At 43.0% G+C, this 26,036-nt stretch overlaps 1 protein-coding gene across 1 annotated transcript; it reads left to right on the top strand.

Moving 5' to 3' along the window:
- The first annotated feature begins 4,304 nt into the window (after positions 1–4,304).
- On the top strand, positions 4,305–6,271 carry Twist1 (twist family bHLH transcription factor 1). The gene is made up of 2 exons (XM_063239146.1): positions 4,305–5,087; positions 5,627–6,271. The coding sequence occupies exon 1, from the start codon at positions 4,444–4,446 to the stop codon at positions 5,044–5,046; it is 603 nt and encodes a 200-aa protein (XP_063095216.1). The 5' UTR covers positions 4,305–4,443; the 3' UTR covers positions 5,047–5,087; positions 5,627–6,271.
- Positions 6,272–26,036: the final 19,765 nt, after the last annotated feature.

The raw sequence follows: 26,036 nt of genomic DNA, 5'->3' as shown, positions 1-26,036 counted from the left end.
TATTTCTTCATCTATTCAAGCAACTCTTTGAAATAAGTAGTGAGAGTGTATGTCAACAAGGTTAACTGGCAGTCAAGATGGAATACCAGTTCGCCAGCAGACTGCACTTCCCACAAACTGAAAAAAAAAAAAAAAAGGAAAAAGAAAAGATCAAGAAGTTCAATACCCTACACATTTCCACACTCTGCGCCTGTTTCTCTGTACAGTATAGATCTAGGTCTCTTTATTCCATTTTCATTTTGAATGCAGAAAGTTGGCTTAATGATTGAAATTTACTTGAAATATTTATTTGATCATTTCGGGTGCTCTTAACATCTCGATTTATTCTTTTTTTTTTTTTTTTTAACTTGAAAACTGGATAGAGAGCTTCAAATCGTATAACTTTAGGTCCTCATTCTTAAAAGACACACATAAAGAGAATGGTATAATCTTTTAAATTTCTTGAATTAAACCACCATTTAAAAAGAATGAAATTTTATTTAGTGAAAGATGTTCAAACATCACAAAGGCTCCCTGGTTAACCAAAAAATGTATTTTCACCAAACACTCATGCTGCCACAAATTTACATTCTGATTTCATAAAATCAGCTCATACAAGGACCAAACTGGGCAACCCTTGTGGCCTGTTCAACAAAAGATGAAACCCAGGATCTACAGCTTCCTCTCTGCAATCCACTCAGCAGTAGACTCTTCAGTCGCGCCCTCTTCTGCAGGAACACGTCTGTGCTTCTGCCACCCAATTAGAAAACGCAGTTCTTGGAACTCAAAGCCAACAAACAGGTGGTAGATCACATAAAGATGGAGAAGAAAGGAGTAGAAGAACAGATTAAAGTACTCTGCTTGTGAAGATCAAAACTTCAAACTCTACTGGCTTACTAACAATTCTATAGTGTATTTCTTTTCTATCTGAAAGCACTTCTATCTAATTAATTGATTGCTGCCAAGGGAATGCCAGGGCACAGTCACACTGCAAGGATACTTACAGGTTTATTTCATGTGCTCAGTATGAGATTTCTGTTACTTCTAATAGTAATTTTTTTCAAACTTTTAACGCAGCACACATTCCTCAGGAAGGACTGCAAACATGCCAAGTTTGCAGTTTGAAAACAAAGCTCATTTGAATTATCCAAGTCTAAAAGAAATGTGTGTGTGTGTGTTGTTATTTTTTTTCAGAAATCTTATTTTAGAAGTAGAAAAAGTTACTGACTCCCAATTAATCTACTATTCCCAAGAAAGTAGTCTTCTATAGACAGCCTTCCAGTCAGAGTTCAGCTCTAAAAGTAAACTTCTAAGACTATTTTTGAAGGCCTGAAATTGGGATTATTAAAATAAAGCTTCCATGTCCTAAACTAAACATTGTGGAGGTTACAATTATTGTGCATGTATGCGATATCCAGAACCATGTATGAATTGTCACCACATAAAAATGATTCTAAAATGTTAAAAAAAAAAAAAAAAAGAAAGAAAGAAAAAAAGAGCTGCACATAACCAGAGTGGAGAGTCCCTTACTGCCACATCAAAATTTGCAATGCAAGAATTAGGAAGCCCCAGACGTTTTTGGGGGAAGTAATTCACCTGACACCTTACTACTGTATTTTTGCTCACTGATATTTCAGCTCCACTTACCACCTCAAAAACTGATCTCTTCCACTGCTCCAAAGAGTTCTAGAGAAACAGCATCCCAGAACTAAAGTTATCAGTCCTGATCCTATGGCAGGAATGGTTTGGGTTTGGTCATTTATTTTCAATTCTTTTCTAAGCATTCTGCCATCTGAGTTTCAGCTTTGACTACCCCTGAATGGCCAGGAGCCACTCATCCCCTGGAAATTTAGTGCCAGAGAAGGGCTGTGCTCACTTCTTTCAGACCTAGTCTTGGATCCCTGGTTGATGCCTGTTGAGGACTCGGTTTCTCCTCTGCCTTCTAAAAGGACCCTTTCCTTTTCCCCAATTCCCCTTGGTCAGGTAAGGTTTCCTTTACACTTTGCCCACACTTTCCTGTCCCACTTAACCCGCTGCCACAAAAGTAGCAGTCCAATCATTCAATCTATTTCTGACTTTCAGCTAAAAACAAAACAAGTTTTGAGTTTGACAGTAAAAAAGAGAAAACGAGATAAAGTAGAAATTTTTCGAGATTTCTGTAGCCACGTTCTGTGTAAAAACAGTAGAATTGTTTGCAATTCAGACTTAAAGGAGAACACACTATGTAAAAAATGGAGCAGAATTTCTGCCTCATTCCGCTTCCAATAGTAAAGATCCAGTAGGAGAAAGATGAAAATATAAGAATGCATGGGTGATACTATTTTCAAGGCTGAATAGTGCTGATTAAATTAAGTGGAGGTCAAAGAGACTCTGATTGATATTCAGACTGGCTGTCATTTCAAAACAGGGCTCAAGGACCAGACCAATCAGCAACCTGAGGTCACCGTTTCAGAATACTTCTGTTAAAATGGTGAGGTACAACCCTAGCCTGTCTCCCCTCCTTGGAAAGCACAGTCCTGTGTGCCCCTCAAGTGAGAGATAACTCTTGCCCCCATTTCCCTTCAAAGACTGTGCCCCTCAGTTGGTCAAGTCGCTCCATTTTCTAGTTTCCGGACTGAAGCTGCGAGCCTCAGCGGGGCACAGCCACGTGGCCTGCCCGCCCGTCGCCAGGGCTCCCGCCTCCTCAGGACGTCTGCAGCCCAGACCCTGGGTCTAGCCCAGGAAGGGGCGACTGCTGAGCTAACGGTGCTCGGTTTTGCCCTGGAGGCTTTGGGCAGACAGATTTCAGCCTGCAGAGAACTGGAGGGCGAAGCACACAACTCGGCATCCTTTGAATCTTCCCTGAATTCCGACTACTGCCCTTGGCCTTTGGTTTGCTTTGCTGTGTAAGGGACAAAGGTGAAGTGGTCATTTTACTCAACCTTGTCCCCAAGCAGAAACAAGTATAGAATTGCTGAGGCTTCCCTCTGTGCTCACCGCAACTGTGTTGCTTCCAGTTCACCAGCATCTGATCGATCACCCTGTTTGAGTCTCTTCGTTTTAACTTATTTGGCGGAAAGACTTAACATCCAAAGGCGTCCAAGTAACTGGAATGCGTTTGGGGCGCTGGCAGCTCTACTGTCCGCCTGACCTCCTAGCCAGGGGAGCTGGGCGTGGGCATTCTGAGCAGACAGCCCGTGAGCCCGGGCGCTATGGAGTCCCCTGCTCACTCCCACAGAGGCTGACCTTTCATTTCAGATCACCGCCCGGGGCCTAATCTGAGGGTGAGGTGTGGACGAACTAGCCGCAGGGACCTCCACCTTGGGTTGGCAGTGCTAAGCACTAGGGCCGTGACGAAGCCACTGCCCTCCTCTCGCTTTTGTGCCTTGTGCAAGGGCCAGGCTTCCCTGGGCCGCAGAATAAACTGTGCCTCTTTCTAGCACCTTCGGAAGCACGGTCTTTGGGGTGTAGGGAGGCTTTAGAGCGGGTCACGGTGGAGGAAAAACGAAGGCCCAGTGGCTTCTCGGGGAGGAGTGAGCACACAGGCCGGGGCGCAGATCCACTGCCCCCGCGGCGCGGCCACGTCCTCAGAAACGCCCACGACCTGGGCCCCGGCCGCCTCGTGCAGGCTTGAGGACCCCGACTATCGGGTGGGCTCTGAGGGTGCCACATTTCTTGCCACCACCTTCCGCTCCAGCCATCCCTTTAAACTGGCCCGAGGACCTGGGGGTTTGAGAAGGGATGCGCTCCGATGCACTGCGCGGACGCTGTGGCCGCCGCTGCCGCTGTCACGGCCCCGCCGTGTGAGGCTGCGCGGCGGCCCGGACCGTCCCAGTCCCCTCAGGCCGCTTCCCGGAGCCGCGCTCGGTTGCGGGGGCGCCGCGCGCGGAAGGAAATCGCCCCGCGCCCGCCGCCGCCGCCGGGAAGGGGAGGGCGGCGAGGAGGCGGGCGGAGGGGCCGGCCGCCCGGGCAGGTCGGCTTTGAATGGTTCGGGAGGACGAATTGTTAGACCCCGAGGAAGGGGGGCAGGCCGGGGGAGGGGGCTGGAAAGCGGAAACTTTCCTATAAAACTTGGAAAAGTCCCTCCTCCCCGCGTCAGGCCAATGACACCGCTGCCCCCAGCTTTCCGCCGCACGGAGGTATAAGAGCCTCCAAGCCTGCAGCCTTCGCCCGACTCCCAGACACCTCGCGGGCTCGCCGGCTCCGACAGCGCTTCCCGGAGGCCGCGCGGGGCGTGCGTGCGTCCGTGCGGCCGCGGCGCGCCTTCTTTTTGGACCTCGGGGCCCTCCGCAGCGTCCCCTCCCCCGGCGCCGCCTCCGCCTCCCGCGCCCTCCCCGCGGAGGTCCTCCCGCTCCCGCCTCCCGCTCCCGCTCGGCGGCCGCTCCGCCCGGCCCGGCGCCGCGCGCGGTGGAAGCTGGCGGGCTGAGGCGCGCCGCTCCGCTCCTCGTCCCCGGGCCCGCGAGGCCGCACGTCGCCGCCCGAGAGATGATGCAGGACGTGTCCAGCTCGCCAGTCTCGCCGGCCGACGACAGCCTGAGCAACAGCGAGGAGGAGCCGGACCGGCAGCAGGCGCCGAGCGGCAAGCGCGGGGCGCGCAAGCGGCGCAGCAGCAGGCGCAGCGCGGGCGGCGGCGCGGGCCCCGGCGGGGCGGCGGGCGCGGGCGGCGGCGGCGGCGAGGAGCCGGGCAGCCCGGCGCAGGGCAAGCGCGGCAAAAAGTCCGCGGGCGGCGGCGGCGGCGGCGCGGGAGGCGGCGGCAGCAGCAGCGGCGGCGGGAGCCCGCAGTCGTACGAGGAGCTGCAGACGCAGCGGGTCATGGCCAACGTGCGGGAGCGCCAGCGCACGCAGTCGCTGAACGAGGCGTTCGCCGCGCTGCGGAAGATCATCCCCACTCTGCCCTCGGACAAGCTGAGCAAGATCCAGACCCTCAAGCTGGCGGCCAGGTACATCGACTTCCTCTATCAGGTCCTCCAGAGCGACGAGCTGGACTCCAAGATGGCAAGCTGCAGCTATGTGGCCCACGAGCGGCTCAGCTACGCCTTCTCGGTCTGGAGGATGGAGGGGGCCTGGTCCATGTCCGCGTCCCACTAGCAGGCGGAGCTCCCCACCCCTCAGCAGGGCCGGAGACCTAGGTAAGGACTGCGCCTCTGCGCCCCTCAGGTGGCGGACGGACGGACGGACGGACGGACGGATGGACGCCCTGGGCGCGGTGGCCCGGCCGCCTGGCCGCGCTCCTCTCTCCCACGGTCCTCCCAGCCCTGTCACCCAACCTGGCGCCGCTGCTGCGTTCCGCCAGCGTTCCCGGAAGCCTTTTGGTCCCCGCGAGGGAGCGAGGTCCCTCAGGGGATGCGCCCTGGATAGAGTGTGCGTGTGCGTGTGCGTGACAGACAGCTAGGAGGACCGAGAGAGACTGCAGGGTCAAGGGGAAGGACAGTTTTGCAGGGCCTCCTTTTCTTTGGGCTTTAACGTTCCGTTCTTCTTAAAACAAATGTTTCCAAATTCCACCTCCTCCTTTCCGCCCACCCACTTCCTCTTGCCCTCAGGCTGAAATCCTTCCAGGTTGTTCCGCGTAATTTCTCGGCGGTGGTGATAACAGGGCTCACTTAGGCTTAGAAACAGCCACAGAGACCTAAACAGTAACCAACTTTCCCCCCTCTCTGGGTTTTTGCAGATGTCATTGTTTCCAGAGAAGGAGAAAATGGACAGTCTAGAGACTCTGGAGTTGGATAACTAAAAATAAATATATGCCAAAGATTTTCTTGGAAATTAGAAGAGCAGAACCCAAATACAAAGAAACAGGGCGTGGGGCGCACTTTTAAAAGAGAGAGCGAGACAGGCCCCTGGACAGTGATTTCCAGACGGGCAGCGGCACCATCCTCACACCTCTTCATTCTGATAGAAGTCTGAACAGTTGTTTGTGTTCCTTTTTGTTTTTTTGACGAAGAATGTTTTTATTTTTATTTTTTCACGCATGCATTCTCAAGAGGTCGTGCCAATCAGCCAATGAAAGGAAAGGCATCGTTATGGATTTTCTCCATTTTAAAATGGTAATAACCAGAGGAATTTTAAGAACAATTTTAAAAATAAAGATAATGGGATCAAACTGGCCTGCAAAATCATAGTCAGTTAATTCCTTTTTTGTTCTTTCTCTGAAGGAAAAAAACTTAAAACTACAAAAACAACGTTCTATTTATTTATTGATGACCCATGGTAAAATGCAAATAGATCCGGTGTCTAAATGCATTCATATTTTTATGATTGTTTTGTAAATAACTTTGTATATTATTTTTCTGCAATAAATAAATATGATTGAAAATTTTAAGAACGATAGAGTTTGGTCTATATTTTTAAAGCTCAGGATTAAATTGGTGGTAAATACCTGCTTGTTTAACTCTAGAGGCACCCAGGAGGGAGGGGGCACTAATATAAACAAAGCAGGGAATAACTCAAATAAACCAGCTACTGACAGGCACAGGCATGTTATTTAAAAAGACAGCTTTATTATTATTCCATTTTGGTGTTCAGCGGGACTTAACAGCATCTCTCCTTCAACTCTTATCAAGTTTCCCAGCAGAAAACTTTTAAGGAGAATTTGTTATTCAGCTCTCTTGTTTATAATTTGAAAGAGTAGCTCTGAAGCATTCAAATAATCAGTTTGAAACCAGCACTTTTTTTCTTGCTATTATATATATTTTTGCCATGTGCTCTGTTCTTTTGTGACATTTCTTAAATAGGTCTAGAGACAAGATAATGTAATAAAGTTATTTCTACACATATAAATGAATACAAATGCATGGGAAATGCTTAATTCAGTAGGAAAAAGAATTTCACATGTATTTTGTTTACTGCTTTCATGAATGAGTGTGACATTCAGGGTCATGTTTGCTGAAGAAAATATTCTTGATGTTAGCTGAGAAGTGTGCTCATAAAGAATGTATAGCTGTGCAATAAAAAACCTGAATTTCTCACTATCCTAGGTAACTTTAGAAGAGTTACCATTTTACATGCTGCAGCTATTCAATTTCAAGTGGGATTTTTAGTAAATGTATTTTATCCAAAATTATACATACTGTTTCCCTGAAGACACAAACCCAATCTGATTAAAACAATCAGAAGTATAAATGGTGCTTTATTTTTATGTCATTCTGATTATTTCGAAGCCAAAAACACGATGGTGTTTATATCATTAAAGGTAGTGGTTTTATCAAACTTAGTTCTTAATTTTTTTACATTTACTTTACTGCTTTCAAGTAAATAGGCTTTCAACTTAGACAATTATTATGGTGCCTAATTCAACAGTGACCATGTGGAATAAGTAAATGGATCCAAATAAGCCGTGTTTGCTTAGCTTAGGTGGAGGGTACATTATTGCCTGAAGGATTCTGCTTTCCTCTTCACATATCACATAGCAATGCTGACATGGCAATATTATAAATTTATTGTGAATATTTTTAACCATATTTTACAGTAAAGAGCCTGTAACATTTACTTCCAAGATTCATGAAAGCTTGGGGAACTATTTCAATTTTGATTGTCTTTTGCCAACTAATGAACAGGGAAGGTGATTGTATGTGGATATATTTGTGATTGTATGTGTGTGTGTGCACATGTGCGTGCGCATACACGCCTGTGTGTAAGTAGAAATGTGTAAGTGCCACAGAAAACTTCAAGGAAAAGTATCAAAGTGTTAATCCTCTTTTTTTGTGATGTATCATCCAACCACCTCCATTTTCTAAATTGTTCATGGGGGGAATCTTCTTGCTCACTAGTTTGGTCTGACTATTTGATATTTCAGATTTCTTGAGCTACATCAGAATGGAGCTGGCCATCATTGCTGAGAAGGTAAACAATATCTGAACTCTGGATGAAAAAACTAGATATTTCAAAGAAAGGTTGTCTTCCACTTGCCTTCTTTTCTTAATGCTTTACTTTTTCTACTTGTTTTTTTTTATAAAAGGCAACTGAAGAAAAGCAAGCATCACATTTATACTGAGTAATACTAAATACAAAATACCAAGAAATATTTAAACAAAAAATGGTGAATAGTTTTACTTGGAGGAAACTTCATAGTGGAAAATACTAACTACTTGAATATAACTTTTAGCTTGCAAATTCTGTATTTCAAATACTTAACTTTTTAGGATACAAATAAAGCCACCTGTCACCTTTTCATCCATTATTTCTTCTCATTTTACTTCATTTCGTTTCATTTTCACTACCTACATTTGTTTAAAAGATGCATCGATGCCTGTTTTATCCCTGAGAAGATAACTCTTCCCATTCAGTTAAGTGGCTGGACTCAGTTCTTCCCTTTGCAACCAGAATGCATTTGCTAGGGGAAAGGATTGTATTCAGTGATCTTGGATAAAATCTAAAATGTTGAATGAGAGGTTTCCTTTACTGTGCAAAATCATTATTTTTTAAATTTTATCTGACCGACAGCCTTTCGTCTTAAAAAAGCGGTACATTTTTGTTCCCATCTATTTCCCCTTTTCATGCATATACATGCTGAGCACATGCAGAGATAATCATTCATGCACAGTTGCAGGTCCCCTCCCCAAAGTGGAACAGACTACTAATAAAATAACCCTTAAGTAGCAGAAACTCACACACCTTGTGTACTTTTTCCCCACATTTAACAAAGGCACCAGCTTCTTGCCCCTTTGCTCTTCGGACTCATATTCATAATGGTGCTTTTTAAGGGACACTTGGCCTCTTGCAAAAAAGTAGAGCATTTTGCACATTCCACGGTTTGGCAAAGTCAGAACTAGTTATTTTCTCTAGACCGGTATCAAGTTCTTCTCAGGCATATGATTTCACTTGAAGTCCTGCCCAGGAATCCTTCAAAGTGAGCGTTTGTCCCGCTCTCATGATGTCAGGCGGTTTTCCCTGCATCTGTAATTTGAAGAAAAACAAACAAACCTGCGGAGAACAAACGCCACGGAAACCCAAACAGAACTCGGTGGGGAGCGAGGGTCTCACCTGCGGTGGGCACGCCGAGGGGCGCAGACCGGCTCCCTCGTGGGTGGCGGGCCGGCCCGCACCGTGGGGAGAGTGACACCGGCGCTGCTCTCTTCGGATGGCGATGGCGTGGACCTGCTCCAGTCCGGCTCTGGACGTTGTTTGGAGGCGGTGGCGCCAAGTGTCAGCGGTAGCAAGGAGAGCAGCAGTAACAAATTCAGGCCAAGGCCCAACCTCAGATTTCCAGAGACAGTGCCGCATGAGAGACAAACGGGTCGGAAAGGGGATCCCCTGGGGCCACTTTTGCAGAATTTTCTGCTTATGTGTCATAAAGACCGGCCCACCCCCAGCACCAGGGAAAGTGGAAGGATCGCGCAATGGCAAAATGGAAGGAGAAATCCACTTCTTCGTAATGTCTCAGGCCACGCCACTGTTTCTCAGAAAATACCAACTCCTTTCTGTAAACAGCCCTGGAAAATGCAAACATAAGGATGACTAATTTTCTTTATTTACTCAACAGCAAAAGATAGACCTAGTCAACAGGGCATGGCACACACTCTGCACTCGGTTTTGTCACCAGGCCCCAGGACTGTGAGCCACTTAATGTTCTTAGCGAATCAAAGCACGTGTCCTTTGAAGAAGGTGTGTAATTGGAGTTTAAGGCATGTATGGAATTCCCAGATGTCTATAAAGTACGAAGGAGCATGTGGCAGGTCACTGGAAGGTGGGGCAGGTTAAAATCACTGGCTCAAACGTTCCGCTTTATATTCTCCCCCTTTATAAAGGCCAGCAAGACAATCCTTGGGGAAAGGTTGGGATGGGATCATAATAAATATTCATCTTTTGTATCAGAGGCATAGTAACCATGGCGATCAGCACATGGTCAGAAAACCTCAAAGAAAACACTCAATTACAGCCGGGATTTCGTGGGCTCCTTGCAACAAGATCGTTTGGGGTTTGCTTTAGTTGAGGGCCTCCAAGGGCCTTCTTTTTGTTTACGTGGACTATTTTCTTTTCCTTTTTCTTTTCCTCCCCCCTAAATTTGTGGATGTGTCCTTCTACTTCTGCATGCAACCTAGTCTGGAGCCAGAGGAACAAAACTCCAGATTTGGGAAAGAAAAAAACAATTCTAAGGCGTTCATTTCAGAAGGCAGTCTTTTGGGGGAAGGGAGATTGCCAGTCGGTGAAATTAAATTTCTATAAAACATGCAGTTTCAACATCTACCAGGCAGAGGAAAGCTCAGTGAAAAGACAGCCATCAACATCAGCTGCGCTGCTTTTTCATTTCACTGAGGAATGTACAGACTGCGGACCAAATGTGAGTTTGAATGCTGGTCATTAGGCAGCTTTTTTGTTTTTGTTTTGTTTGGGGGCTGGAGCCTAAATTCAAATACTGCTTTTTTTTCTTCCTAACTTCATGAGGTCGCCTCATTTACCTATACAATCAAGGCAGAGGTGGGAGGTTTGGGGGACCCGATAAAGAAACTGGCCCCAGCAAAGCCTGGCACTGGGAGGAGGGCAGTGTCGGGCGGTGTGAACTAACAGCAAAGAGCTCCACAAAAGTTACCGATGAAGTGGGCAGGAAAGGGGACAGGGATGCACCACAGCGACACAAGTGTGACAAGTGAAAAGTGAGGCAGGTACCTGAAGGACGTTTGTCTTGCCCAGATGTTAAGGCTTTCCTGAAATGTCACGTGGATAGAACAGATGTATAACTTGCAAATGGAGCCACGCCTGTAAATACAAGAAAGGCAAATGCTTGCAGGGAAATCCAAGCATAAATCATCAAGCTCCTTTTCAAGAGATATCTATTTACTCCTTTAAGTATTTGCTTCCAGAAAGCGAAGGCACTTCTTCATTTATTAAGTGGATCCTCTGGGAAAGTCACCATTTCATTTCCAACCCAGCACCCACATCGGCACAGACGCCTGGGGTGTAGGTGTGAGGATTGGGTGCGGGCTTATGTGGTCCCCTGCCCGCCCCGTTTTGTTTCTTCACATTCCCCATCCCCCAAGCCTCTCCTCCTGCTTCTGCAAGACTTTTGATCCTGAGAAACGTATCGAATCTCGGTTTGGAAAAGCTGAAACTAATCAATTGCCTTTTGAAGGGGTAGAGAGTGATAAGAAGCCTGGAGGAATGCCAGGCCTGACAGACCCTAAACCTCCAAGATGCTTAGACGGGCTGAAAGATGAGCACGCCGTGGGGGGGGGGGGCTCCTCTCTCCTGGGGAAGCGGCCTTCCTGAGCCCACAGGGAAAGGCTTTTTCCCAAGATATGTGACCGGTTTGTTTGAAAAGGATTTTTAAAAATGACTTTTACACATAAAAGACACCCCACCATGGAAGAAGGAAACTCAACTTCCAAACAAAATTAAAAGGAATGAGCAGCTGCCCAGTTGTGGAGAAAAACCCAATTCTTTTCTCTGTATTTAAGAAAGATGAGGTTTTAAATATTTGTCACCCGTATATTAAGACAGTGTATTGAATGAGTTGCACTGTGGCTGTTCTTTTAAATCAACACCATCTCCAAATCTCTATAGCACTGACATTACATCTGGTTTATGGTATTCTATAGCCATCCATGTGACTCTCTGCTTTAAATAAAATGTAAAAGGGTATTTTCTTCCACAATATTAAATCCAATTTTATGTCAGGGTTTATCTTCTTAGGATTTCCTACAAAGATGGTCAGAATTGGAATACATTTTGAGTGATTACATTAGCTTTAAGGGTTATCAAATTTTTTTAAGTGCCCTGGACCAGAAAAACAGACAGGTTCTTTCTCCCTAGGGCATTTTATTTTTATAACCATCCAGCCATACTAACCTTGATTTATTACCTTTGGGTGCATGTCATCTGGTGATAACCCGCAAAGCATCCAAGGATGCCGGTCCAGTGGTCAGATCCTCCCCCTCTGACTTTCCTGGCCTTCAAGGAGTTGGATGGAATGCCAACATTCCAAATAAAAAGCTCACTTTTGGGATTTCTGTACTTCCATGTCCTATACATAATACTAGATAAGAGTTCACATTTCTTTTTCTTTTTTTTTCTGAAACATAGCATCAATCAAAATATGGTGACCTTTGTTGAATTTGAACTTGCAGCGGAGATGTCTGCCTGCTCTAAATTTAGCGGTGACATTGAGTCCTTCAGAGAGGGCTGGAGATGCACTCCTAAGGGAGTCAGCGCTCCATTCCCAGGGGCAGACTCCTGTCTTCCAAAACAGTATTCTTTTAAAAGGTTCTTATAAATCCAGCCTTCACCTTATGACAGAAAGAAATTTCTTTTAGCTGCTTGCAAAGGTTGTCTGTCACCTCGTTCGACTCTTGACTTCTTTTGCTACCCCCCCCATCAACACACACCCTTTAAAACTTGTAACTTTGTAACATGTAAAAGAGACCAGAAGCAGAGAATCCTTCCTCTTTCTTCTCTCCTGGCCTGACTGAGTGAAACTTAAAACACATCTCATAGATCGGTTTTCCTCCTCTGATGTTAGGCACAGTCCACGACCCGAATTTTCAAATAGCCCAGGCTGCAGTCTGCAGTGTTTAATCCAGTCAGCTATTAAATGTCCCCTGGCTAAATCAAGAGTATAAGGATCAGTAGAGGGATAATGATACCAAGAGCAGTTTGGAGGGAGGAGGGGAGATGGAAGGGGGCAGGCAACTCCTGGCATCCTTTGATTTGGAAAACCCTGTTTTTAGAACTCCTGTCAGTAATGGCAAAGCTAAGAAACAGGAAAGAACAATTCTTTGTTCCATGATATGGTTTTAATGAAATACTACTAACATGTATGCACACACACAATCTGTTAATAACCACTTGAGAGATTCTGCCTTTCCTTCACCTATTAGGCACTAGGAGGGTCCATTATGTGATCTCCTTCCTCTCCCCTTTTCCGGCCGCTTCAGTGTCTCCCCAGTTAAACTAGAATGGTTGTTCTGAGGAGCCTGGGCGAGGCTGCCTGGGCATCCCGGCTCGCTGCCCGCCTTCTCTGTAGGGCGCCAGGCCTGCCGGGACTTGGCTGCGGGAGCCTCGACTTCCCCCTTCGAAAGCCGGGCGCTGGCACCTGGGGAGCCAGCTCCCCTGGTCCGGAGCAGGAGGGTTCTGAGAACTCCAACAAATGTGAACCCCGGCAGAAGGCTACGGAGCTCTGGCTTCTTTGGCTCCCTATTGACCCTGCCCAGCACTTTCTGTTGATTTAAACCACCGGGAGGGCTTGCAACCTAGATAGCAAACGGGGCTGGGGGCAGGGGAGGGGAGTGTAGGTGCAGGGGGAGGAGATGGCGGGAGAAAACCCAGCAGCATTTGGGAGGGGGCAGGCAGCGGGGACGAGGCATTTTAGCAGCCGCATCTGTCATGCAATGCAGCGGACAGATAAAGCCGTCCTGGATCAAAGAGGCCCGTCCATAAATCACCCCTAAGAAATGGATGCGAGGAGTAAAAGACACGTGTCGAATAATCTCCGTCCTGGAGTCTGCACCCCCAGCGCGGTTCCCAGCGCCCCCCGACCCCGCCCTCCGCCGCGGGCCCCCGAGCTGCAGCAACTGGGAGAGTTGGGGGCCCCTTTCCCCGGTCTTCCCGCCCCATCCCGACCCTTCGCCCGGGTCTCCGCCCGGGACGCCCTCCCGGCCACCCCCGTTCTCGAGCCTGCAACGCAGCCGGCTGACAAGGAAGCAGCAGGGAAGGAAGCGGCGTGTCTGCACGTCTGCGGCCAGAGGGCTGCTTTCCGGGTCTCCTCTCCGGGTCCCCTCTTAGTGCCCAGGTCCAGCTCCCGCTCTTTCCCCCAGAGGACCCGCAGTTTGCCCGGCGCGCGGTGCCAGCGTGACGCGGAGCGCGGTGGGCGGGCGGGCGGGCGGCGTGCCGGGTTCCGGGCCCACGTCCCGGACAGCCCCGGCTTCGCCCTGCGCATCGCCGCCCGGGTGCAATGGCCAGGGCGCGATCCGTGCTCTGCTCCGCTCCAGGACCGAGTGCATTCTCCTTCCTGGCTCCCAATTGCCCAGCCCCGGACTCCGCCGCACCTGCTTCCTCCGGTTGGAAACGGGCGAAAGCCCGAAAGCCGGGTCCAGCCCGCGTGCTGAGCCAGCCCCAGGCCGGCTGAGCTGGACCTCAACCGCGCGTTCCGGGCGGGTTTGGAAGCGGGAGCCCCTCCGTCTCCAAAAGACGTTTGACGATGCTAAGAAAGTTTGTGGATCTGTGCGGGGTCGGGGGTCATTGACAAATGCCCTTTCTTACGCTTTCTCTTCTGCTCGGTGTTGGCATCCTGCAGATAGGTGGGATTTTGCATATAATAGGTGTTTATGATTCTAGGAGCTGCTCTTTGATCTAGGATTTGAGGGGTGGAGTGTCCAAGAGGTCTCTAGACGCTTGTCTGATTTGAATGCTTTTCAGAATGATTTATGGCAAAAGGCTCATTTCTGACACTTCCAGATGCCAAAGCTCTTATCTTCCTGGACGCTAGAAGGGGTGAGGGAAACCTGCTTCCAATAGCTGTGCGGATGGGAACCCGCGACTAACCGCGCCTGCCTGTCATTGTAAACTGACAGTGTGCACGGCCTCCTCCCAGAGAGCTAACCTTCCCCGCCTGCATGTTAAGGAGGGAGGGATGTGCTCAGGATGACAAAGCTAAGAGGGAAATCGAGTCATCCTCCTGCAAATTCAGACCCTTTCAGGGGGTTTATTTTGTGCAGTTAACCACCTGTTCTCCTTGGTGGTTTGGCTAGTGCGGTTTGATCCTCCAACCCCTACATGAAGCGGGGCAGGACTAAGCCCTCCGTTGGGACCCCCGGTGGTTTTAGCCCTGCAGCCTTAACCTCTGGCCGTGGAGTGGATCGCAGTCCTGGTTCCCGCGGGGCAGAGGCACAGGCAGTGTTCAGAAGCTGCCAGGCTTCCAGGGGAGGAGGCAGCAGTGTCTTTCTGCAATCTCCCTCCAAGCACAGGACAGCGAGGAGAGGCCAGGGAAAATAACCCTCCAGACTCAGACTCAATTACTGGGAGCTCCACCGTGAAGCTGAAAAGCTGAAATGTGCGCCGCGGCAGGGGGCAGGTCAGACAGGGTGGATGCTAGCGCGATTTTAGGGGACCCCCAGGGCTGGCCGAGCGGTGAGAATGCGCTGAAGGCCTGTGTAACCCGAAGCTAAAGGTGGACCCGACCCACAGTAGCCTCCAGCAGAGGCTTTTCCCAAAGGAAATGAGGTCTTCCAGAGGGTTCTTCAAAATGTGACCGATTGGGGTAGAAGAGGTTGGAGAATTCTTGCTTTCTCAGGGAAGGCAAATGAAGAAAGGCCTGAGCTGCGCAGGCTAGACCAGTGGTTAACAGAGTTGAGACCAGTGTAGTACTTGTAAAGGTCTGCACAGGGTTTGGCCCTGCGTGATATTCTGGTTATTTGCTTAGAATCCTGCAAGCCTGGGAACCTGTCATGTTTGGGGGACACCACTACTTCAGACGTTTTTGGGGAAGCCAGTACCTTATTTCAGATCTTTGCCAGGCCAGTAACTCAAGGTTCAGCGGTTTGCATTCTCAATTAAAAAAAAAAAAAAAGAGTTCCAGGGTGACAGGGTAGATTAACTGTCTGAACAAACTTATTTCCAATGCTCTAGATTCCTTCATTCTTCAAAATATTATTAAAAAATCAGATCAGAGTTTATTGGTTTATGTAGAACCGATCCTGATTTGATAAGCTTAATCATATGACAAAAAGCATACTGATCATTCCTTCCTTTCCCTCAAGAATAGTCTGAGAGTTTTTGAAAGTCACTACATTTTTTTTTTCCGCCCCTAGAGTTTGACCACTACATCAAAAGACTCGGGTCACCTCTTGTCTTTTCTGTATGTATATATTTAAGAGCACAAAAATATTAAATAAAAAGCTTTCCTAACTTCAAACCTATCAAATGTTTAACAGCTGAAGGATATTCATCTTTAGGAGGCAGGCCAAAATGTCAATAAAAATTTAATTATTTCTGAAGCATATGGGAGCACTTACAAGACCCAAAATGTGATACTAAGTATTGATATTGAGAGGAAACCTTACAATATACTTTCATATTTGCTGGTCAAGACCTTATACCCTCCAAAGGTTCCACAAGCTACAGAAAATTTTATTCTTCCTGACAGGGTTTCTAAAGCTTGCGTGAAAGACAGGTTAGTGGCCAAAAGGGTCACCTATATTCTGTGTAAGGAGAAATTAGTGTTGAATTCCTATGTGTTTGATGTTTGTCTTCTGTTGAAAATTGTGTTATCTATGATAACAAAGATTATTTCAATGTTAAATAGGTGGTTTACGTTGCTGTGGCCACTTCTATTGGCAGCTAACACAAATTGCCTTCCGAAATGCTTCATCCAGATATTCTTCCCAACCTATAATTTTGCTAGGCCATCAGATGTAAAGATATTGCAAAGTGATACTGGTGTTATTTTTGTAGTTGGCTGTGATGAGCAAGACTGGTGATGTGTGATTTGGAATAACCTCCAAAATATAAGAAAAGTCTTTTGATAGCTACTTTTTCTACTTACAAGTGCCAGTTTTTATGTATTGCTTCCAGAAAACTTTTGATTTTTTTTTAAATTTGGCATTCAAAACCCAACTGTTGAACTAACTGCAGGTTAGCCCCAGACCACCTGCTGCTTTGGAAGATCCCCCTGAAAAACTCATCAATAATTGGTTTGACTGCTTTGTCGTTATTTCCAATTTCCCTGTTGTTCTCTTCACAATGCCTTCAAAACTGATTTGAGTACCTCCTTATCATTCTCCTAAAACAAGTGGTCCCCAGTGTTAACATCTGTGTGATGGGCATTTACACATCTTCTCTGATTTATTATCCATAGGGCCTGGGCCCCTGGAACAGAATTTCTGTTTCTCTCAATGCTTAAATTTGTTTAATTCAGCTATTTAGTTTACAGGAAGAACTTGAAGCCCAAGGTGTTTGATTTGAGACTTTAGCCCAAGACCAGATCAAGGCTAATTTGATCTAGTTCAGTGAGCTTTCCTCCACTTGGAAGCATGGTTTTTAGATTTTAAAGAATTGGCCTAGGGAGCAGAGCTATCAAGTTCCTCTAGGTTCACTTTTATTACAAACTTTTGGACAACAATGCAGATAATAAGACAAAGAATAACTTTTAATAGATGATACTGCTGGCCACAATCCCAGGCATCTACCTAAAAGCTGTTAAATGGCGTTAGCCAGGAAATAACTATCACTGTTTCTCTCTCATATCTTTTTATATCCTAGGGATGAAAGTGAATGTCTTTGTTGAAATCAACAAAACAAAATTGCAATTGTGATCTTTTTATGTACATTTTAATGTACTTTTTATTTTATTTTAATGTTTATAATTCCTAATACAAAACCTTGTTTGTACAGACACCCTGAAACTATTATTTTCGCACTTTGTGAGGATGATTACTACTTAAAACACTCTTATGAATTTCAGACTGATGGAAAAGGAAAGAGGATTTAAGTAATGTGTGCAAAACTTGTTGGCTGGGCAGAAAAGCGAGGCGTGTAGCTTGCTCTGTGGAGTGATTATGGGATGAGGCAGAACTGAAGGAGAGTGATCTTACTGTAGGCAAATGCTCCCCAAGGCCCTTTCACTCTGAGATCTGTGATGCTGTTCTTAGACCTGGCATGCTCTTCTAGTACCTTTAATGAGCTACTGCTAGGAAAAATAACATGCAATCCCATGATAGGTAGCACAGTTCTGAAAAATAACCTGGGTAAAGTGGGTGGACTTGTTTACAAGCGTACAAACAGGTAACTCTCATTTTCTCTGTAAAATGATTTATTCAGTTATCTGCCTGGACATAGAGTTAAAAATCATCTAGATCAGCGGGAGAGATTTCAAAATATTCATTCATCCCCAAGCATTCTTTTCCAAGTGACAGGCTGTGTGGGTGGCCACTGTGACACTGTTTTCAGTTAAACAAATGAATGATTATTCAGTCAACAAACTTTTCTTGGAGGTCTAGCTAAGCTCTGTAGCTATGCAGAGATGACATTGCTCATGAGACTGAAGGAGAATCTTCTTATTAAAGAAATCTGGTTTCACTGAGAACATTTTGCTACATGTGCCTGAGTTTGTCCCAATATTCCTTTGATAGTTTGGGATGGTGCATAAAATTAAGGATTTACTGCCCGTGGAAGAAGTGGAAAGAAATTCCTCTATACCAGCATTCTGAGAGAATAAACTTTAGCACAGGAGTAGAAGTAACACCAAGAACATTATACTTTGCTTTTGCTATTTCATTTTTCCCTCCATCTGTAGCAACATCCTACAGGTTAACAGGTGCTTGTAAGACTGTTTCAATACACAGGTGACCCTTCAATGCACTGGTATGACCCCAGCATCCTGCTAGCACCTGCGCATGGCATTGCTATTAATCTGAAAAATGACAGCACCAAAATTTATATTGGCAATGAAAGTCCAAATAAGCATAAACGATGTTCAGAAGACATTGGTTAAAACATCATGGTTCAGATATTTATTCTACCTTAAGAACCTTAAGGTGCTTTTTTTTTTTTTTTTTTTTTTTTTTTTTTTTTTTTTTTTTGGCAGTACCGGGGATCCAACTCACAACCTCATGCTTGCTAGGCTGGTGCTTATGCCACTGAGCTAAATCCCTGGCCCAAGCACCTTAAGGTAAAGTAGCTCTAAAACCCCTCACTGCCCTTTTTCTGTTGTGAGTAAATGAAAGACCCCTTCTCGTTTATGGCCTACGCCTCAGAGCAGGACTTATTTCAGACCAAGTGCCCTTGTTCAGGGAGCATCTTCATAACAACATGTGGCAGTGTTGACACCCCAAAAGCAATAATTGTTAAGTCTATAACAAATGCAGCCAGTTTGTTTTCTGTGCATTTTAAGAGACCACTTGGTTTCGGTGAAAGTTCCAAGCAGACTCTCTACACACACTAGGGCAGCTGTCGAGAACAGTCCACTCCTTCTCCTGATCTAGCCAATTAGAGATTCATTTTCATGTATTCCTGGCCTGCAAATAGCTGGATATTGCTCCATCACCCACCAAGCAGTATAATCACTGATAACGAAGTGGTGCACATCATTTAGTATCTGCTACAAAGCTGAAACTTCAAGTGACTTGTTTACTGACTACACGCACACTTTATTCCAAAGCCAAGAACGGTGGTTTAAGAGGCTGAAATGTAATTGATTGTGAACTGAAAAGAAGCGTTTGAAAAGATTTTAAATGTGGCATGATTAGTATGAATGAAGAAAGCTGCTTCTCCACCGCATCCTTCTCCTGCTTCCCCTCTCACTCCCAGGATGCGGTGAGCTTGTGTAATTTAAGGCAGGTGGTCTGCATAGTGGGCTCACCACAGAGGATGAGCGTGTGTGCATTTGATACCCTGACTGCTGCTCTTCAGTAGACTTTAAATAGACTCTGACTATTATTTGGCTTTTGACTATTACATTTATTTTCACTTTCTTTCAAAGACTTTTCTCTCTCATTTTGTCATTTTCCACATACTGAAATGAAACCCCATTCCAATTGCACCATATAGAGGATTTATCTATATTGTCATCAAGCTAAATGCAAGGGAAATATCAAAGGGGACCAGAGAGCACCACTATATTTGGCTCTTGAATGCTGACAGAAAATGCATGCATTTTTCTTTGCCTAGGTAATAACAACATTTTATTTTTATATAAAGTCTTTCATCTGAGAATCTCAGAGGCCTTCAAGATGTCGTTTGGGTCTGGCATTTTTCAGCTGGCTGCCCTTTGTCCCTTTCAGTAAGGAAATATTGCTGTTGGATGCAGTTTTATAACCGAGCTGCATTTGGGTATGTGTATTCAAAGGTCCAAGGGCATTGGCTGGTTCTTGAATAGATCAAACAAATGACCAGTTATGACACTGTCAAAACAACCCTGGGAGGAAGATGGGTGGCAAAGGTGATTACTGAGTTTGCAGGTGGAGCAGTTGTGACACAGCGGGGTTAAGCGACTCACCTGAGGGCACACAGTGGAGTCTTTGTTACTAGTAGGAACTGAAGCCCATGTACCAGACTGTTGGCATGGCTCTGTCCCTGGCTTCCCATCTGCTGCTGCTTTCACAATGGCAATCTCTTAGGACAATTCACCTTTGTGTAGATAGGGAAAGGATCCCAGTGCAATGGAGACAAGATCACAACTTTGCAAATGTTGATGATAAAAAAATGTGTCTAAATGAGCCTAAATCTAGAAAGAGTATTGCTTGAACATAGAAGTAGAAGTGTGGATTTTAGTTTCATTCATTTTAAAGAAGAAAGCATGTGTGGATCTAAGCTAAAGATCAAAGGCATAATGTAAGATTTATATACATACCTATATACACCTCTGTAGGTACTGTATTCTCTTACTTAAATTTTCTGCACATGTTAAAAGTAAAAATTAAATTTTAAGTTTGTATAATATTTATGACTGTCTTATTCTTTACTAGAATTCTGTTTTGCCTCATATTTCCAAACTTAGTCATTTGCTTCAACATTTTAGTTATGTTGAAGATCTGTAAAGTTGATCACTGTATAATTTGTCATTAACTCGTGTTTGACAATTCTGTGCTGTTCCACTTAACATTTATGTTTTAATATCCTCTCGGGATGTCATATCATAATTTACATTTAATTTAAAAAGTCATAGTGAAGTTAGGGCCAAGGATCCCAGCTCAATGTTTAGATGTAGAAGATCTTTAGTACTTATTCCAAGGAGAGTAGCAAGCAGAAGGAATCTGTAACTTTTTAATAGTGAAAGCAATAGCAAAGGAGACTAATTTTCATCTGAGAGTCATTAATACATTTAAAACAAAGCAGTTTACTAAACAAAATCTGTTTTTTGTTTTCCTTTATTTTCAATCTGACTTTTCTATTAGTACCTATCTTGTATAGTAAATGATTATTACACATGAGCAGAAAAAAATTCTGGAGCACTTTTAACATTATACTTACTGAAGCTGTCATGAGTCCATTTAATTTATGAATGTTTATTAAAAGAAATAATCCTGTGGATGCGTCTTGCTAATTTTCTAAGCTTAGAACTTCTCAAATCCAAGCTTTGTGATTTAGAAAGTTTAGAAAAGTCTTCCCCACAAATCACATGAGTTCTATCATATCAGAAATAGAAATCTCTTAGTGATATAGCGTGTTCCTAATCTGTGTATGCTAAATTCTCAGCTTAGTTTTGTTCTGCTCCAAAAGAAATATGTGTAAACAAGCTGGAGTAATAATGGAAAACTTAAAAAACATGATTATCTTACACTGCCTGAATTTGAGAATCTAGAATCTGTGCTGCATTTTGGCTTTATTAGGCTTCCTGCTTACAGAATTGGTATTGTTTTATGCTCTCCCTGAGATGAGATCAGAGTGACTGATGTAAAGGTTTAGCAATACAAAACAGTGAAAGATGCTTTAAGAATGTGTCTTGCTTAGATACTCTAAGTATGTGATTTTGCTTTTATATTTCTTATATACAATAACCAAACCATTAATACTGCTTTTTAAATTGATCTTCTTGTGCTGTTCATTTTCCTTAAATGAAATTTCAGTTTCTGATGTGCAGTTGAGTAAATTAACGGTATAATAGAAAGAAGATTAGTTTAGCTCTGCCATTTATTAACTGTGTTATTTAGCCAGTAAGATGAATTTATCTGGGCCATAGGTTTTCTATAACTAGGAAATGTGTTGGATTATATCACTAACATTATCATTCTGTCATTCTATGATCTAATAGCTCTGATTATACATTAATAATGTGAACATACTATTTTAAATTGAATCACTAGGAATTATTTCTCAGACGACAAGTTTAAATCCATAGTCAACTAAAATATTGTCTTTTCTAAAATTATAATTTAAAGGTTTTAAAGCAGAACATCATTTAAAAAAATACAAAATCTTTCTGAACCTCAAGTTCCTCTGGATAACAGTAAATACTTCGAAATTAAAAACAAATACAAAATATGCACAACTCAATATTGTCTATTTACTATTGAAAATAATTTTATAGTAGTTTCACTTTGCTATTTTCTTGTTACAAGAAATTGCTAATTGTTTGAATCAAAATTGATCTATCTTTAATCATGCATAGGATATCTTTGCTCATAAGTATTAATCTTACTCAATAACTGAAAGCCACATTTTATGTTCAGAGACAGAGTGTACATATTCGTGTATAGACTGGCACACTTATTATTAATAATAGAATGATAAATACATGAATATTTATTGGGTAGAAATCTTTTGAAATGTATTAGCTCACAATTCTTCATTAAAATTTCCCTTCTCACATATGATATCAAAGTAACCATTTAAAAATTGAAACTTGTTCGCAGAGTCCATATTCCGGAGTATTTCTGTTTCTTGTTTTGTTTTGTGGTCACTAACCACAGAGAAATTTGTCTTTTTTACATATGCTGGAAATAATTTACTACTTTTAGAAATATTAAACCACACACGCATGCACACACACACACACACACACACTCACACACACACAGCTAATGTTAAAGAAACATGGGTTTGCCGAAGCCTTTGAAAACCAGGAAATTGAGAGTTAGTGCAGAAGTTCTGATCTGGCTCTGTGTCCTACGGCCTTAAAGACCTCTGAAGAATGACAGGTAATAGCCAGCCCACAGATATGTAAAAGTTAAAATGAAAACAAAACAAAGCAAACATTGTATGGGCAGAGCAATGTGGTAGGGGACACCCGTGGTCAGTGCAATTTCTCTGAGGCACTAGAGTTCACATTTACTTAGTAAAAAAATTAATACTTCTTGGAAACACCAATTCTTATGTAGCCTTCATACATAGAGAAAAATTACAAATTCAAAGAATTCTAACATGGAAATACAGTTTTCAATTTGTGGCACAGATGTATTTAATGATACAAGCTTGATAAAATGATATTCTCACCTGAGTTTTTAAAACTAATATTTATTGGTACAATATGTGCATCTGGTAGAGGACGGAAACAATGCTTTTAATCCCATCTCTTTTACTGATCCTGCTTAAAAGACTAGAAATCAAAGCTATTCGCTCAGATTGGGTCTCAGAAACTAAAATCTCTGGGTGTGTAAGTAACATAAAAGTCAAGCTGTTTATAGAAGATGCATTTTTAAGTGTTGGTTTCCAACATTATCTTATGTATAGTCATACAGAAACTAAAATTTGAAAAGTCAGCAAGGCATAATTTGATTAATAAAAAAGCATCTAATCTGGTTCGTTATTATGTTGTATTAAATTTATTTAAATTACACAACACATTTCTTTAAGATCTGGTAGTTGCTAATTGATTCTATTTATTATTAGTGCAGAAAACATATCTTCAATTTTTAGTAAAAGTATTTGCACCAGAAGTGGCTTTTTAAAAAAATTCATTTAATACATTAATTATTATCCTAATTAAGCTTAATTTACTCAAAAGGTCTTCGTGGATTGAGTCTGATTGTCCTTGAGTTATAGATATGCCTTGGATAATTTATTCAAAGTGCATCAATGTGGAAAAATCATACTTTCAAAAATATTTGTTTCATTGGCACTTTGTCAAAATAATTAAACTATGATAAGTCATGACTAGCACATTACTTTATGTTCAGCCATATTATTTGTGTGTGTGTGTGTGTGAAAGAGAAAAGAAATGTGATAATAACCAAATATATCATTGTTGTTATATTATTGTTAAATAAGCACATTGGAAGTCAGAAAGCTAAAGATGAACTTAAATGAGTTAAGAAGCATAGACTTTTAATTTAAATCAAGAGAAAAATAATTTTAACTTTTGACATGAACTTTGCCTCCTCGATAAAATCTTTTTATTTTAAAGAGTCCCATTTGTTTTAAAAGTAAATTGATTATAAAAATTAGATACATTAGGTAACATTTTAAAGAAATATCCCTTTATTGATATACAATCACACTTGTTAATAATTAATAATTTGCTTGAATATACTAGTGAAATCCAAAAATATTTAACAACTCATTAAGCTAGGAGTTAATTTTTCATACTTAGCAAAGCATTAACAATTGCATTCTAGAAATACTTTCCTGATTATTTACACACTAGTTAAGTTCTAAAATCTTGTCTTTATATTTCAGTATAGAAATGTTTAAAATATTGTGGAATAAAGATTATACAATGAAGTATTTCAGATTCTGAAGCATGAGTATAATTTCTCACATTTTATATTCTAAATCATAGATTTGATTGAGTCTGTTATATGTAAGTAATGAAATTATTAAATTATTTTTAACATAATTTTCCTTTATTAATATAGAAAGCTGTCTATCAAGGAGAGAAATGAGCACGCCATCAAAAGTTGTTATTAATATGCCTCTAAAAATTAAACTTTCAGTTTAAAAGTCATAGCTTTACAAATAAGAGCTAGTTTGCTTTTCTATTCTGGGCTTAAAGAAGGAAATTTGACACATTTACATAGCAAACTTAGTCAATGTTTGGAAATGCTTTGTAGTGGCCAAAAGCTGTGCATTTCCTTCTGTTGACTTGACTTTTTCTTCCAATAAAGTAAATTAATAGAAGATGCATCAAACGGAATTATTGCAGATGTGCACATACCACAGGACTAATTGCTCTTATTTTTTACAGTCTGGTCCTGCAGATGCTTTAATTTATTTTTGCCTGAGTAAGCTGTTTAGTGAATTAGCAGCACTGTACCACACACTGAATAGTAATGTGCTTGCATCACTAGATTATCTCAGATACATTGTTGCCTAGAATCTATGCTCCTCATTTCCTTACCACCCACCCACACCCATCCCTTTCCTCGTTTGGAAGACTGATTTGTGTTAGAAAGGGACCACCAAGCCATTGACTCTAGACCATAACCAGCATTGTGCTTAGAGAGCACAGCTTATGATCAGATCACATCTTAGCTCTTCCACCAGCATTATCCTTTCCCCCCATGCTTTCAAGAGGCAATAACTCCAAATGCCTCGCATGGAAATGATAAACTGCCTGTTGTGCCTTTTCTTTGAAGGCGTTCTCCTGCAGAGTATCATATTTAAATAAATTGCCATTGAGTTTAGCAAGCAGTACAATCATGCCTGTTGAGGTAGAGTCTTTTGATCATATTTTGTAATGCAATCAAGGATCACATGAAAATTCTCAAGCAGGCCAGCCTTGCTGTGTGCTAAATAGGCGACAGGAGAAAAGAGAATATTAATTGCCCTGAATCCCACTGACCTAACAAAACACACCTGTGTCCCATACTCTAGCGACCCAAAGGTTATGGTTACAGTACACAACCAAAAATATTCTTTACATTTGACTAATCAATAATTTCAATCAACATAGTTGATTTTTCTTTAAAGAGCTGCCAATATGCTCAAATTATCAAAAAGGATCAAAGAAATATGCACAGAAACACAGCATGTATGTGTTTTTATGCAAGGGAATGTACTCTTGGGAGGGATTTGAACTCTGGGGCCACCTGCACATTGAGTCAGTTCATGTCTCTGCCATGCATCTCCCCTGCTCTCACAACTATTATGGGGACAGTAGCTGCTTACCTACTGAGCCAGCTGTTTTGAGGACCACAGGAAACAATGGGTAAGAACTTCAGAAATACAGCACCTTATAAATGTACTGTTCTGCCAACTATATTTGAACAGTGTTCTTTTCTCATTATCCCTTTGCAATCTTTTTTTTTTTTTTTACAGTATTATTGTTTCTGAAAAAATAAATGGCTGGGGATATCATTCACCTACTCAAAACACAAGGTCACTAGTGAGGAACTGCCTGCTGACAAACTAATTGAGCAAACTTGGGGACACTGTTGAACTTCAACAGATGGATGTAAAAAGAGGCAGATGTGCAAGTGCGAGCTTGTAAAGAATTTCCTGCTGCACTGATCCAGCATCCCAACTTTCCAAGAGTCTGAAATGTGAATGCAAGAGAACTGAACAGTACCGTCCCAAATCACTTCCTGCTAACAGATATTGTTTAGTAACCTGTCACCCTGCCTATCCTCTCCCCTTTGGGATTTTGATAGTGCAAGAAGTGACAGAAATGAAAAATGGAGAAAGCAGCTGAACATACAGAAAAATGCAGCCTATATTATTTTGACTGAGGCTCTTTCATAAACATGAAACAATGTTTAAAATTCTATATTCTTAAT

Source organism: Cavia porcellus, unplaced genomic scaffold (assembly GCF_034190915.1).
Source record: "Cavia porcellus strain 051 isolate PalLab524CR breed Dunkin Hartley unplaced genomic scaffold, mCavPor4.1 scaffold_2, whole genome shotgun sequence".
NCBI classification, from domain to species: Eukaryota; Metazoa; Chordata; class Mammalia; order Rodentia; family Caviidae; genus Cavia; species Cavia porcellus.
This window is presented reverse-complemented; position numbering and strand designations above follow the sequence as displayed.

Coding starts and splice junctions, on each gene's coding strand:
- Twist1 (XM_063239146.1), top strand. CDS start 4,444: ATGATGCAGGACGTGTCCAGCTCGCCAGTCTCGCCGGCCGACGACAGC.